At 34.3% G+C, this 15,818-nt stretch overlaps 1 protein-coding gene across 5 annotated transcripts; it reads left to right on the top strand.

Annotated features, from left to right (window-relative positions):
* The first annotated feature begins 168 nt into the window (after nucleotides 1-168).
* On the top strand, nucleotides 169-15,715 carry LOC135833948 (proton-associated sugar transporter A-like). Of its 5 annotated transcripts, XM_065347789.1 has the most exons (13): nucleotides 169-282; nucleotides 377-571; nucleotides 4,788-5,062; nucleotides 5,464-5,726; nucleotides 5,800-6,057; nucleotides 6,379-6,480; nucleotides 6,702-6,841; nucleotides 6,957-7,187; nucleotides 7,351-7,371; nucleotides 10,265-10,429; nucleotides 11,603-11,733; nucleotides 14,377-14,551; nucleotides 14,653-15,715. In XM_065347789.1, the coding sequence occupies exons 3-13, from the start codon at nucleotides 4,860-4,862 to the stop codon at nucleotides 14,881-14,883; spliced, it is 1,920 nt and encodes a 639-aa protein (XP_065203861.1). In that variant the 5' UTR covers nucleotides 169-282; nucleotides 377-571; nucleotides 4,788-4,859; the 3' UTR covers nucleotides 14,884-15,715. The 5 variants fall into 5 exon arrangements, with proteins under 5 accessions (XP_065203861.1, XP_065203859.1, XP_065203863.1 ...); XM_065347787.1 differs by having other exon boundaries at nucleotides 207-571; XM_065347790.1 differs by lacking the exons at nucleotides 169-282; nucleotides 377-571 and adding an exon at nucleotides 902-1,063.
* Nucleotides 15,716-15,818: the final 103 nt, after the last annotated feature.

Here is a 15,818-nt window from a genome sequence, read left to right on the forward strand (position 1 = left end):
AGATAGGTATCTACTCGTAATTTACATTCGAAAAAAGAGAACTTGGAACATTGCACCGCGAAGCGATAAGTAATCTGAATTTATAAGTACGGATACGAATTTTTAAAAACGATTCCTTATCAAAAATAGCCTAGTATTTCTTATCCTGCTACCCATCGATTTATTATTTTGTAATTTATATATCTGCGGAACTGGTGGGTTTAATCTGATCACAACATTTGAAAAATAGTTTACTTAAAGTGTCGATTTGATGCTTGAGAATTGAATTCCTATACACCTATGGTACTTCAAAACATCCCTTCTACTACAATCTACGTCTTCTTTTTTCTATAGTCTAACTGTTCTTTTTTTCTTTTCTCATGCCCATGTCCTTCAGTTTTTAAGAATAGACCTACCATTGTCAGCGTAGAAGCGTTAAATTCGTTGTATTTCGATGTTACACTCGTCGGATGTGGATTTGTTGTGTGTGATTTATTAATTGAAATTGTAGTGTCAACGAGAATGCTGTAGATTTTTCAAAAACTTGGAATAACCGCGTAAATTTGAAGGATGATAAACTGAAAATAAAATAGTAAGTTGACTGCGTTTTTAATTTTTTAATCGGGTAGCTTAATAATATTTTGAAAAGTCAACAGAAAGTACCAGAAAAAGTTGAAATAATTTAAAAGAGGAATGTGTCTGCTTTTATGTATTATTTGTGGGGCCCATTTGGTCAGCACAGAAAAGGGCGCTGAATTCAATTTTTGAGAGATAAAAATCTACATTTTCTCGCCTCTGACATGGATAAGAACTTTTTTGAAATCTACGATAACGGTCAGAGAAACTTCATATTTCTGGTTCATTCCACAGCCAATTAGGAAACTTACGATAGTTGATATTTCATTTCGTAGAAGCATGTTGGTATCAGAATTCCGGAAACGGAATTCATACTTCCTTCATCGGAAACTGTTTCTTAAAAATTTTATCATAAATTTCTTAAAATTACGGTACCTACGTATTTTTGAACGAAACATTCATTTTTTCATCATTTTTACGCGTTTATGTCTAATAAATGCATAACCAGGTAGGTACCTATTTGATATTTAAGTTTTTTGTTTTGTTTTGAGATCATCTTAACGAAGGCATTTGAATGAAATTCACTCAAATTTTATATTTAGGTTTGAGTTTTGGTGTTATATTGAAGGGGTTTGAGAGGAGAAGGCTTCGATTTAACAATTTGCAGATATCCGAATTTTCAGAAGGGCTAGAGGAGAAGAGAAATGTTAAGAAAGTTGAAATAAAAATCAATCGATTCGAATAAATCAAAAGATGTGCCCCATATACTTATGTTATCCAGAAGTCATGAAAACTAAGTTTTTCGTGTTTTTTGGCCTATTTTTTTCATCGCAATACTATCTTTGAACTTTTAAAAAATCATACATTTAAACGATGTTTTCAGTGTACAATTTCTGAATTTTTTGCAGATTTATCTAGACAAATTTCCTCAAAATCAAATTTCTTTTCAGTAATTCTCAGTGATTTTATTGATAATTTTTTTCGCGCGTTTTTCATTATTTTGACAGGAGTTGATTTATATTTTATGCAATTTTTAAATTTTTATTGTTTAATTTTAGGTAAAGAAATTGTGTCAGTTTCTGATGATTTTGCTTATGTTTAGTCCGGCGTATGACAATAGGAGTAATTGCACCCCCCCGCCGATCTTCCGGGACAACTTTTTTCTTAAAGGGCACATCCTCAGGAACATTTTAAAGCAAACTTGCCCAAAAAAAGTTGGCCTTACTTACAAAATGGCGGCCATTTTTATTGACAGGTCAGCCGAAATTGCAGATTTTGGGTTTCAACATAGGAGAACTTTACAAAGATAGATCGAAAAATCATGCAAAAATTCATCACCTGTCAAAATTTCAAGTGCTAAAGCGCGTTTTTCGATTTTTGGTGAATTTTTGAAAATCGAATTTAGGCCAAAAATGAGAGAAAAAATCAAAATTTTACCAAATTGACCAAGAAAGCGGAAATTTGGGATATACTCCATTTTCAACCTGCCAAATCGATTGGAAACTGTTTCAACCCGTTTTGAGCAGTTCTGGAGCCTCCAGCAGATTTTTGAATATCGGAATTCCCACAGAATTCCATCAAATTGGAGTTGTAGGTAAATATAAAATTTATTCTAAAAACTAATTTCAATACGCTACGAAGTACTGCAGGTGAATTTCAAGTCGTTTTGGAGCCTCCTGCGACTTTTTGAAAATTCCTGAAGCCTCCAGCAGATTTTTGAAACTTTAAATTTTCACAAAATTTCATCAAATGAAGATGGAAAGCTGAAATTTACTCTACACACTCCTATTTTAACACCCTCTGAAGACGACTTCAGGTGGATTCAAGTCATTTGAGGGCCTCCAGCGACTTTTTAGAAAATTACTGGAGCCTCCAGTAGATTTTTGAAGCTTGAAATTTCCCCAAAATTTCATCAAACTTAGGTGGAGAGTTGAAATTTATTCTGCAAACTAATTTCAATATGCTACGAAGTGGACTGCTGGTGAATTTCAAGCCGTTTTGGAGCCTCCAGAAACTTTTTGAAAGGTTGAATGACGTTTTTTTGGAAAATTGAAATTTCCTTAAAGTAGCTGGAGGTTTCAAAACCATTTGAAACCACCATGTAGTCTGCGAAGTAAATTTCAGCTTGCCAACTCCATTTGATAAATTAATGTTGGGGAAATTTCAAGTTTCAAAAATCTACTGGAGGCTCCAGTAATTTTCAAAAAAGTCGCTGGAGGCTCAAAAATGACTTGAACCCACCTGAAGTGGTCTTCCGAGGGTGTTAAAATAGGATCGTAGAGTTGGTAAAATTTTGATTTTTTCCCTCATTTTTGGCCTAAATTCGATTTTCAAAAATTCACCAAAAATCGAAAAACGCACTTTGACACTTGAAATTTCGACAGGTGATGAATTTCTGCATAATCTTTCGATCTACCTTTGTAAAGTTTGAAAAAGTTCGTGCAAGTCCTATGTTGAAACGCAAAATCTGCAAAGTTGTCCCGGCGGATCGGTGGGGGGGGAGGTGCAAATACTCCTATTGTCCTATGCCGGACTATAAAATTTTGTTTTAAAACTCAACATGTCAACTAAGCCCTAAGTTAGGTATTTTCAAATTCTCTGATCAAAAAAGTTGGTCAATTTCCCTACGAGTATTTCTATTTCTTTCCAACTCGAAACACAATACATATCTTCATCTTCAACAATTAATCAGGCATTTTAAAATAGGTACATGGGAAAAATATGGGTATTGGTACCCAAAATGTCTCGTTATCACTGTACGATCATCGATAAGAGGCAAACCCAAACAAACCAACTTCTCGATAGTAATAATTACCGATAGGCTAATGCAATGTACTTAATAAGACGTACAAAATACCAACCAGCGTGACATTAATAAAATTACATAAATTCATCGATTCGTCGCTTACCCTGCATTTTTTAAACATGCACGTATAAGTCTACTGTAATATAGCAACTAACTGGCGAGAAATTCGTAATTTACAATAAATGATCACTCTGTCATCATTGAAGGTTGATTGAATTGTACACAAAAGTGTAAATACTGTATGTGCTACAAGAAAACTCTTTATAAACCATTTCAGTTGTTTCTTCTTCATGATCGCGGCCGGACAACTTCTTACACGTGCGTTTTCTTTGCATAGTGACAACTACTTCGTAAACTGTTAAAAAAAATCGCTAAAATAAACTTTTAAAAATTCCTGGAAAGTCCAGCGTGAGTCTGGAGTGCTGAGTAGTGAATTTTTTCACAGCCTTATGCGACGAATAATATAGCTAGGTAGGCTATCACAAAAGTGACGTGTTTCCCATCACACTCTTCTTCATTCAACTTTATTTTATGTTTGTCGGGATTTTTTATTTTCAATTATTATTATTATACATACGTCTTAAACACGACAGTTACGTAAGAAGGAATCCTTTCAAGTAATTCAGTTTCAATATACCTATCTATGCGTAAGAGTGCGTGACAACTTTTATCCTACATTCGCAGACAGCGAATTAAAAATCTTTTTTTCTCGCTTTCCTACTGGACACTTTTGGCAAAATAATAAAACAATTTGAAATTCGTATCAGTAAACGTTGTGATATCGGTCTGTATTCTAAATCTTATCGAATTATTATAATAGAGTAAGTGCCCAATGAACATGATCTTCAATTTGAAACCAAAAAAATCAATATACCGGTGTAACTCAGGTGAGTGCAGTACTTATGTTGATGATATTATGTTTTACTTTCACGTTCATTTTAGTATTTTATTTTTCGTTTTCTCGCTGTTAAGATAACGCGAATGAAGTCTTTCGGTTACTTAGGTATACCTACTTACTCTTATTTAGGATACTTATATCTTATTTAGTGATAGTGAGGTAACCGGAGACATTATTATTCAAATTAATTTGCAATTAAAAGGATCACTTTGTGATCTTATAAACATGTACAGAAATGTAGGTACATTAAAACGTGACTAAATTATTATGCTAAATTGAATGTACCGTACTTGGGAAGGTAGGTATATGCTTATATAGGGTATGGATTTCAGTTGAACATAATTTATGTAATTATAAATTATTACTACATAAACTAGCTAGGTACTTATAAGTATTGTTTATACTTAGTTCATGTGCGAGTATTATTTGCAACGATAACGTTCAGTAGAACTTTTCGCGAGCACCCTTCGATGCTATAAGAGTATATACGAGCAATTCAACTCTATTTTGAATTTATGTTTCGAACAGCTTATACGCGATTACCCCAAGTGTCTTCGAACAAAGTGCATACCCAGACCCATTTAAGTACATAATGCGAAAATGGTAGACAAGCTGCACAACTATCAAGGCACTGTCGGCCAATTACACACAATTCGTGATACCGTTAAAACAAATTACGAAAATTGGAAAGAAAATCGAGGAAATTTGGAAGCTAAGAAAATCATCGACAATGTATTCCGTAAAGAACAAGTCAATCAGAAGTCCAATCAACAGGAAGAGTTTCCTTTCGCTCATTTGTACAGGTAAACCAAGTCTTAAACTCGATTGCCATTTCTATTCTCTATTAAATAAGTTAACTAAACCTATCTGGAATTTTATTAATTTTTAGCGGTCATGCATCAGGGTGTTTCACGCTAATTATGTATTTTTTTAAATACGAGTCGTGCTCAATAAGAACCAACTCAAAATAAAAGTTCCGAAGTTCATTTTTCGTCCCTCCAGAACAATTTGAAATTTGTGGAGAAAATTGAAAACTTTCTGGAGGCTCTGAAAGTCCAAATTTTATTTATATAGGGGTTTAAGCCATGCTCTTTCGATCTAACTCAATTTCATTCAAATTGGAGCCTTCTATATGTAGTTTAAAACGTGCCCCTCATTGTAAACATTTTTACATCCCTGCCTATTTTTTAAAAATTTTTCACAGGAAGAAGACGCGATGGGAACTGATCAGATTATGCGCCACTGTAATGGGCATAGAATTCACTTACTCAGCCATAACAGCATTTTCAGGGCCAATTTTATTAGAAATTGGAGTCAAACAAAGCGTCATGTCTTTAGTATTCACCTTGTCTCCCATCCTGGGATTCTTCCTATCGCCTGTTACTGGCTCATTAAGTGATCGATGCGAGTCCAGAATGGGACGTCGACGAATTTTTATAGTGATTTTCTCAATTTTTGAAATTATTGGTGAGTTTTTAATCCATTTCCCTTTCAAATACTCGTTGTGAAAACGAGTTAAAAATGTGTTTTTTTTTACCAGGTCTTATGTTAATTCCACATGGTAAGAGATTCGGTGATTATATGGGAGGCAAGTCTACTCATTTGTATCGAAATTACACTATGCAGCAGCAAAAGAATAGCACCATTGCTGAAATGATCCTTCAGCAAGACGCCATTACGAGAAGCTCCTCCACTTGGGTGATAGTTTTTACAATTCTGGGCATTGTCGTAGGTGACTATTGCGCCGATGCATTACAAAATCCTAGTCGAGCATATTTACTAGATGTATGCAGCGAAGGTTCGTATCCATTACTAACATTACATATTTTACATAAAAAGTAATAGGAAAAAAAACTGGGCATGAAGAAAAAAAATCTAAACTGGTGCAACAACATGAAAATCAATACCCAAGCATTCGATTTTGGTACTTACTATAAGATTCCAACTTTTAAGTACCTATTTTAATGGCAGAATTCAATCGATTAATTGACGTTAATGTGTATATCTGACGATGTAATTTTACCAACAATAATATTAATGTCGTGCTTACACTATGCGATGACGATAAATTTTAGTGTACTAACCATTTGGTTATTTTCCATGTACACGCATAATTCAGAGGATCATACACGTGGTCTCAGCACATTCACCGTATTGGCCGGATGTGGAGGTACAGTCGGATATGCTCTGGGATCTGTTGATTGGGATAACAGCGCTTTAGGTAAAAACATGAATTATCGACTGAAATATCTAATTCTAAACAAAATATCGTTCAATTGATGCAACATTTTTAGACAGATCCAAAGCACAATGGTACAGAAAGAAATGTTTCAGTTTTGAGTGTTTCTTTCCTACTTTAAATTTAATTTTGAATAATTTTAAACAGATTTTAACCTCTCCCCCTCATTATTAGCTTTATTTTGCAATTTCCTTGTTTTTCAGGTCGTTCGATGGGAGGTCATGTAAATACTGTGTTCCTTCTAACAACAATCATGTTCACATTTTGTGTTATTTTGTCGATTACGACATTTCGCGAAGTTCCTTTAAAAATGATCCATAAAGTTGAAAAGCAATACAGAGAAGTAAATAACCGTAGACATTTGTCTATGTAAATAACTCGCTTCTTTCTGTTTTAAGTTGTTTTAAAATGGAAAATTACTAAAATTTACTCTTTTTTTTACTCTTTAATATATTCAGCATTGCAGTAAATATGCTTTTTCCAACATCAATGATGATCTGGACCAAGAAGACACCGCGATGAAAGGCGAGAAGGGATCCGAGCAAAACTCTCCGGATAAGGATGGTAAAGAAGGTTCGTTATGTTTGAACATCGAACCAGCAACAAAAGAACAGTCGAGCCAGTCGAAGAGCAATTGTCATAAAGGAGACTTGCTCAAATCAAATCAGAAAGATTCTCAAGTTTCACAGGTTAGTTATGTGTGCTGGCTGCTGGATATTGAACCAAACTTATTTAACTTTATTTAAAATTTAAATGTGTATCTGGGTTGGAAATGTGGCTGTAGGCTATGTCATATTATTTTTCACGCTTTCATTGCCATTACTGATTCCAATTCATGATTGGAATTTACAGGAGGAAGATGACTATTATGATGTATGTACCTACCTTAAAATTTCTAGAATATGTACCTATAATTTTTTTTTTAGAATGTGACGAATTGTCCTCAATTTACAATATTTTTTCACCATTTTTGTAAGTTGTTTGGAAGTGAATCGAAAAGTCTAGGTCACCAAACAAAATTTTTCAACTCATAATTTTTTGGAGGGAGGGTGGGTGGTGTGAGGGTTGCTCCAAATGAAATTTTTGTGAGAACCGAACATGTAGAGAAGCTTTCAAGAAATTACATTTATTCGAAAATGTTTTCTGTATTATCAATTTATACAAGTAGTCCGGCATATGACAATAGAAGTAATTGCACCCCCCACCCGCCGATTCTCTGGGACAACTTTTTTCTTAAAGGGGACGTCCTAAGGAACATTTTAAAGCAAACTTGCCAAAAAAAAAGTTAGCCTTACTTACAAAATGGCGGTCATTTTGATCGACAGGTCAGCCGAAATCGCAAATTTTGCATTTTAACATATAGGACTTGAACGAAATTTTTCAAATTTTACAAAAGTAGATCGAAAGATCATGCAAAAATTCATCACCTGTCAAAATTTCAAGTGCTAAAGTGCGTTTTTAGATTTTTGGTGAATTTTGAAAATCCAATTTAGGCCAAAAATAAGGGAAAAAAATCAAAATTTTACCAAATTGACCAAGAAAGTAGAAATTTGGGATATGCCCTATTTTCGACATGCCAAATCGATTGGAAACTGTTTCAATCCGTTTTGAGCAGTTCTGGAGCCTCCAGCAGATTTTTGAATCTCGAAATTCCCACAAAATTCCATCAAATTGTAGTTGTAAAGCTAAAATTTATTCCAAAAATTAATTTCAATACGCAAAGAAGTACTGCAGGTGAATTTTAAGTCGCTTTGGATCCTCCAGCGACTTCTGAAGCCTCCAGCAGATTTATGAAACTTTAAATTTTCACAAAATTTCATCAAATGGAGATGGAAAGCTGAAATTTACTCTACACTCCAATTCTAACACCCTCTGAAAACGACTTCTCGTAGATTTCAAGTCATTTCAGAGCCTCCAACGACTTTTTTGAAAATTACTGGAGCCTCCAGTAGATTTTTGAAACTTGAAATTTCACCAAAATTTCATCAAACCATGATGGAGAGTCGAAATTTATTCTGCAAACTAATTTCAATACGCAATGAAGTTGACTGCTGGTGAATTTCAAGTCGTTTTGGAGCCTCCAGTAACTTTTTGAAAGGTTGTATGACGTTTTTTTTGGAAATTGAAATTTCCTAAAAGTAGCTGGAAGCTTCAAAACCATTTGAAACCACCATGTAGTCTGCGAAGTAAATTTCAGCTAGCCAACTCCATCTGATAAATTAATGTTGGGGAAATTTCAAGTTTCAAAAATCTGCTGGAGGCTTCAGGAATTTTCAAAAAGTCGCTGGAGGATCCAAAACGACTTCAAATTCACCTGCAGTACTTCGTAGCGCATTGAAATTAGTTTTTAGAATAAATTTTAGCTGTAACAACTCCAATTTGATGGAATTTTGTGGGAATTTCGAGATTCAAAAATCTGTTGGAGGCTCCAGAACTGCTCAAAACGGGTTGAAACCGTTTCCAATCGATTTGGCATGTCGAAAATAGGGTATATCTCAAATTTCAGCTTTCTTGGTCAATTTGGTAAAATTTTGATTTTTCCCCTCATTTTTGGCCTAAATTCGATTTTCAAAAATTCACCAAAAATCTAAAAATGCACTTTAGCACTTGAAATTTTGACAGGTGATGAATTTTTGCATGATCTTTCGATCTACTTTTGTAAAGTTCGAAAAAGTTCGTGCAAGTCCTATATTAAAGCGCAAAATCTGCGATTTCGGCTGACCTGTCGATCAAAATGGCCGCCATTTTGTACGTAAGGCCAGTTTTTTTTGGCAAGTTTGTTAAAATGTTCCTTAGGACGTCCCCTTTAAGAAAAAAGTTGTCCCAGAGGATCGGCGCGGGGGGGGGTACAATTACTCTTATTGTCATATGCCGGACTAATGAGGATGAGATAAGTGCATTTGAAAAAGTGAAAAGGGAGGATGGCTCCTCGGAATGGAAGGGTCTAAAAAATGGCACTCGAGCTTATTTTTTCCCGAATACTTTCTTGATTGAGAATCAGTTATTAGATCACGTTTAACATTCAGTGCGAACGGAGGTATTTTTTTGAGCGAATTCGACTATAGAGCACTTTGTAAATTTCAATTATTTATTCATCCTATCTATAACTTCTTCAATTAAAAAAGTTTTTTTCTTGTCCCATTCAAAATTCTGCAACGATGGCACTACCAAATCAGTTTATCTGAAAAATTTCAGGAATCGGAAAATCATAATAATACCTATAACTTTGTTCCTTCTTGTTTTTGGGTTGGCAACCCAACTTACACTGGATTAGTTTGAGCTGCTGTAAACTTAGCCAAAATATTCTACATGGGTCTCGAAATACTCGATACAATGATCGAGTTAAGTTTCTCATTTCTTCGCAAGTCCCCTCTTTCCCACTGATAAAGTAGTCTATATTGTTTTTTTTTGGCAAAATGTAATTTCAAGGTCACCTCTTCGGCGAGGCCTTTTTTCAGACACAATGGGTCATTTTATTACCTACGTTGACGTCATATATTTGGCATTTGTAATTTTTGCGATCAATTTTCAGACTTGAAAACATTGAAATTTCGTTTATTATGATAATGACTTTCAGTGATTATTTAAATCGAACCGATTGATGACTTTTCTTCCACATTTCAAACAAAACAAACACATTACCATAATATGGCGCGAATAAAATAAGGAAAAACCAGTTCAAAGCAGATTTGATAACTGAGCTTATAGTAGCAATTATTCTGTACGATATGGATTTTTGATAGACTTTTTTTGGGGCATATTTCAGGAGAGCATGCCGAGCCTTGATGTGTATCTATCGTCGATTGTTAAACTTCCATACTCGATACGGATACTTCTGGTGACAAATGTGCTATGTTGGATGTCACATGTATCTTACTCGCTGTATTTTACAGATTATGTCGGCGAAGCTGTATTCGGCGGTGATCCAAAGGTAACTGTAACTATACGAGTATCGGACTGCGATAAATTTTAATATGGTCGACTTGGCGTTTACCTACGAGTACAATATGCTTTTATGGTACACTAGTCGTAAAAGACCTAGATATGTCGCAGTCGGATAGGTATTTTAGCAATGGTGCGGAGAACCTTTACTTATCCAAGAAATACGACTATCTCGCTGGTATCTAAATCCTATTTTGTATACGGTGAGAAGGGTTGCAAAACAGGAAAACACGACTGCGGACAAATTAAATTAAGCAGGTGTACACCGAAAACGCGTCGCGTCGGACACGCGGTAACACGCGAAATACTTACTCGCTGTTCAACTCCCTAAAGATACCTACCAGTATGCCTTTCGACGAGCTAAACTTAATTAAATGTGCCAAATGAGTTCGATTTATTAGATAAATTAATTGGATTAGGTAACTGAAATGATGATGCTTTGCTTCGTCGCAAATACGTACTATCGACGTTGTCGTCGCAGCTGACGCAGATTTATTTTATTCTTTCTTATTTTGCATTTTCTTTTAATACCTACGTACTACTTTATTGTTTCGTTTTCCTAAACGGAAAAGCAGTAACAATATAATACTTGAAATGAATTCAAATGTAGGTCTACTGAAGTCATTTGCATACATTCGGGTAGATTTTTAACTTTTGCCATTCGAGTCGAAGAATATTACTCGTATTGAAAATTTTTCCCCTTGATCGACCGGTTTTATAAATATCTTGACTAGAGAACCTTATTTTGAAGTCGTATTCTTAGAATTAAACGAAACCAAGCTAGATTGAAAGAACATACCGTATAGCCTTCGTAACCAAAATTTCACAGGCCAAAATGTTCATTTTTTGGCAAATTTTTGAAAATTCAAAAAAATTTTAAAAGTTTTTTTAAAGGAGATTTCTTAACCTTTCTTAATAAAACATTTTTTTTTGGGCAAAATGAACCAATTCAAATATTTTCTCCAATTCGAAAGGATCTATAGTTTTTCAATAATTTAGAAAACTGTTCAAATAGGATTAAAGCTCAACTTTTTGGAATTTGTTTTAAGCAATTTCAGATCAGATTTGAAACCTTTCCCTTCCTTTCACTGAATACACGCCATTCTTATACACGTATGTAGGTACGAGTACCTATTTGACTTTTTCCCCTTTCATTTCATAGGCTCCGAGCAACTCGAAAGAAAAGTTTGCCTATGAAGAAGGTATCCGATTTGCGTGCTTGGGAATGACTGTATACTCGTTTAGTTGTTTAATATGCTCATTAACGATGGAAAAGATAATACGAAGATTTGGGTAAGTAATTACGAGTATCATTATTTTTCAGATAAGTTAATTACTTATTACTTAATTTTAATTTAGGCACATACGGCGCTTGAAAGTAGATTTAGGTACTCTATCGACTAATTTCGAATAGGAAATAACCTTCTCGTTCTTTCCTTTCTCCTCTCCCTCCCCCCTCAAAAAATATGAGTTTTGAATTTTCACACCTCGATACTAAGAAATTCAAATTGAGACCACTTTTAGGCTGTGAAATGAGGGTTGAAAAGTAATTTTTTTAATCGAAGACCCTACAATTTAAATGAGAAGGTAAACAAAAAAATTACAATTATGGACATTTTCGAGAGACTAAAATGTTCATTATCATTGTCTATTGCCATGGTCAAAAACTTGCCTGGAATTTTTTTAAAGTCCAATTTCCCCTACAATTCTACGAATAAACGAATATTTTTATTCTTACAAGGAAGGTAAAAGTTAAATAAAAAGAGTATGCAAAAATGCATCACTAGTAAAACTTTTAAATGCTGATGCACATTTGTCGATTTTTGACAAATTTTTGAAAATCAATTTTGAGCCAAAAGTATAAAAAAAATCAAAATTTTACCAAACTCATTTAATAGTCTGAAACTTTGTTTGCAACCTAGTTTTGACCTTCTCGCTCTTCCCAAACCCCAAAGTCACGAGGAAATTGTTTAGAGCTGTTTTGAGCAGTTCTGGAGCCTCCAGCAGATTTTTGAAAATTGTCATTTTCACTAATTAATAGGTACCGATTAAATTTAAAATCACGAATTTACTTTATACTTACTCTAATTTAAATGTTTACTGAGTCAATTGAGGATGGTTTTAAATCGTTCTGGAGCCTTCAGTTGTACGAGTATTTTGAACCAAATAAAATTGGCACTCCTCTGATAATTTTGATGAAAAATGTGAATTTTTAGACAATTTTAGCAGAAAACGGATTTTTTAGCATAATCTTGGCAAGAACAGGACTGTTTGACAATTTTGGCAAAATATGGCCCCTCTTGACAATTTCACGAGATGGACACTTTTTGACGAGTTTGGCAAACATGGAAAATTTTCAACCATTATTGTTCCAAAAATGGGCATCTCTTAACTATGTTGCCAGAAATTGCTACTTCAAAATTTCAAATGCTAAAGTGCGTTTTTCGATTTTTGGTGAATTTTTAAAAATTCAATTTAGGCCAAAAATGAGGGAAAAAATCAAAATTTTACCAAATTGACCAAGAAAGCTGAAATTTAGGATATACCCTATTTTTGACATGCCAAATCAATTGGAAACGGTTTCAATCCGTTTTGAGTAGTTCTGGAGCCTCCAGCAGATTTTTGAAACTCGAAATTCCCACAAAATTCCATCAAATTGGAGTTGTAAAGCTGAAATTTATTCTGAAAACTAAATTCAATACGCTACGAAGTACTGCAGGTGAATTTCAAGTCGTTTTGGAGCCTCCAGCGACTTTTTGAAAATTCCTGAAGCCTCCAGCAGATTTTTGATATTTTAATTTTCACAAAATTTAATCAAATGGAGATGGAAATCTGAAATTTACTCTACACTCCAATTTTAACACCCTCTAAAGACGACTCCAGATGGGTTCAAGTCATTTTAGAGCCTCCAGTAGTTTTTTGAAACTTGAAATTCTCACTACATTAATTTATCAAATGAACTTGGCAAGCTGAAATTTACTTCGCAGACTACATGGTGGTTTCAAATGGTTTTGAAGCTTACAGCTACTTGTGGGAAATTTCAATTTTCCAAAAAAACGCCATACAACCTTTCAAAAAAGTCGCTGGAGGCTCCAAAACGACTTGAAATCCACCAGCAGTCAACTTCGTAGCGTATTGAAATTAGTTTGCAGAATGAATTTCGACTCTACATCTCAGTTTGATGAAATTTTGGGGAAATTTAAAGTTTGAAAAATCTACTGGAGGCTCCAGTAATTTTCAAAACAGTCGCTGGAGGATCTAAAGTGACTTGAATCCACCTGAAGTCGTCTTTAGAGGGTGTTAAAATTTGAGTGTAGAGAAAATTTCAACTTTCCAACTCCATTTGATGAAATTTTGTGAAAATTTAAAGTTTAAAAAATCTGCTTGATGCTTCAGAACTGCTCAAAAACGGGTTGAAACTGTTTCCAATCGATTTGGCATGTCCAAAGGTACAATTTTTATATTTCCAACCTCATTGGGTACCTAAAATTTTATGAAAATTCCCACTTTCAAAAATCTGCTGGAGGCTCTTGAACTGCTTAAAACAATTCGAAACCATTTCCAATCGATTTGAGGGCTCCGAAATATGGTACGTGTCAAATTTCAGTTTTCCAGGTCAATTTCCTGAAATTTTAATTTTTACATTTCAGACCATTTGATTTTGAAAATTCACTAAGAATCAAAAATGTAGGTGCTTTCGCAGAAATTCTGGCTACTGGTGTACTTTGGCACGCTCTTTCAATTTAGGCTTGTGTAGCTCAAATGTTTCACTGTCAGTTGGGATACTCCCCCTTTTTTTCTAATAGCAAGTTCACGAGTTATCTATACCTATAACCTATTTATCAAAATCTCCCAACTGTACATCCTCTAACTCAGACATCTTGCATTGGTCGAGTCGAATCCATAATCGTCATTTTTTTTTTTTTTAAATTACAGATTGAAGAAAGTTTACATCGCCAACATAACCATCGATACGTTTTCAATGTTCCTAATGTACTATTTTAACTGCAAATTCGCCGTAATATTATTTTCATTCGCCAGTGGCGTTTTATATTGTACCATTTTCACCATCCCTTACATCATTGTTGCACGTTATCACTCATTAAACGTGGTAAGTACCTGTACTAACCATTTATTATACATTTATTATTTTTTTTTCTCAACTACCCATTTCAAGATATTTGTTCAAAAAATATTTTCAATTTTGTGCAGTTCGAAGTAGACGAAAACGGAGAACACGTACACTGCAAACAAGTACGAGGTCTCGGTACAGATATTTCCATCATCGGAAGCTCGGTATTTATCGCTCAATTCATCCTATCGTGTTTCATAGGTTTGATAGTAGATTGGTACGGATCAACTCTTGCAGTACCTTTGACTTGCTGTGTACTCTCAGCTATGGCAGTTTTGGCATCTACTCGAGTCGTATATTTGGATTTATAATCGTAGCGTTAAGAATAATGTATAAGCTATATCTGTGGTCAATATCAAATAATCAAACAGGTACTCCAACTTACCTACCTAAATGAATGCATTAGGCCAAAAAGGCCATGGTCAGGTCACGAGTAAAATTATCGTGGAGCTAAGTAAGATTTCCTGTGCAGCATGTTCTTATACTCGTATCTCGTACAATGTTAAATACCCTGTAATGGGGTTGCGATTATCATGCAATTTAAATCTTATGCGCAGCGTGCTGCGTGTCTGCTTGGCTGAATACACCGTAGTAAACATTATACATTTATTCTACTTATATAAACAAATACCAGCAAAACATTCGCGCATATAACGACACTAAAGATACCAGATAACGAAATAATGCTCCACTCGACATTTTTTTTTCTCTACCCATTTTACGTTTCATATAAGGCAAAACGAGCGAAAAAAGTAACATCCTTAACAACGTAATTAGCGTTACAGCCTTTTTAGTAGAGAAAATTGCCATGTTACTTTGGCGATCTCCATTTTAAATTCGTTACCTAGTATTATTCTTCTTATATTCGCTGTGTAAATACACCCCGTCTTCTTGCACAAGACAATTCGATTAAAATTACGTTTTTTTATATTCATTTCATCGTTAGATAAACTACGAGTATGTGTAGTGTGATTATATGTATGTACGTATTATAGGTACGTAATCGTTTTTTTCTCTTCTCGTTGTTCTTTTTTATGTATGTACGTTAGCTTTACGATAAGCTGTATTTTATAGAGCGACATGCTAATGCGTTGTGTATTTTTATTACAATAAATCCTGTCGATATATTTTTTGTAAACTGGAGTTGTATCTATTTTATCGAGTTTTGAACATGAATTGAAGAATTTTGCCTCTCATGAGCATGATTTCTCCTTTTTTTTTTTTTTTTTTTTTTTAAATTCTCATG

The sequence above is a fragment of the Planococcus citri genome, chromosome 2, assembly GCF_950023065.1.
Source record: "Planococcus citri chromosome 2, ihPlaCitr1.1, whole genome shotgun sequence".
Taxonomy (NCBI): domain Eukaryota; kingdom Metazoa; phylum Arthropoda; class Insecta; order Hemiptera; family Pseudococcidae; genus Planococcus; species Planococcus citri.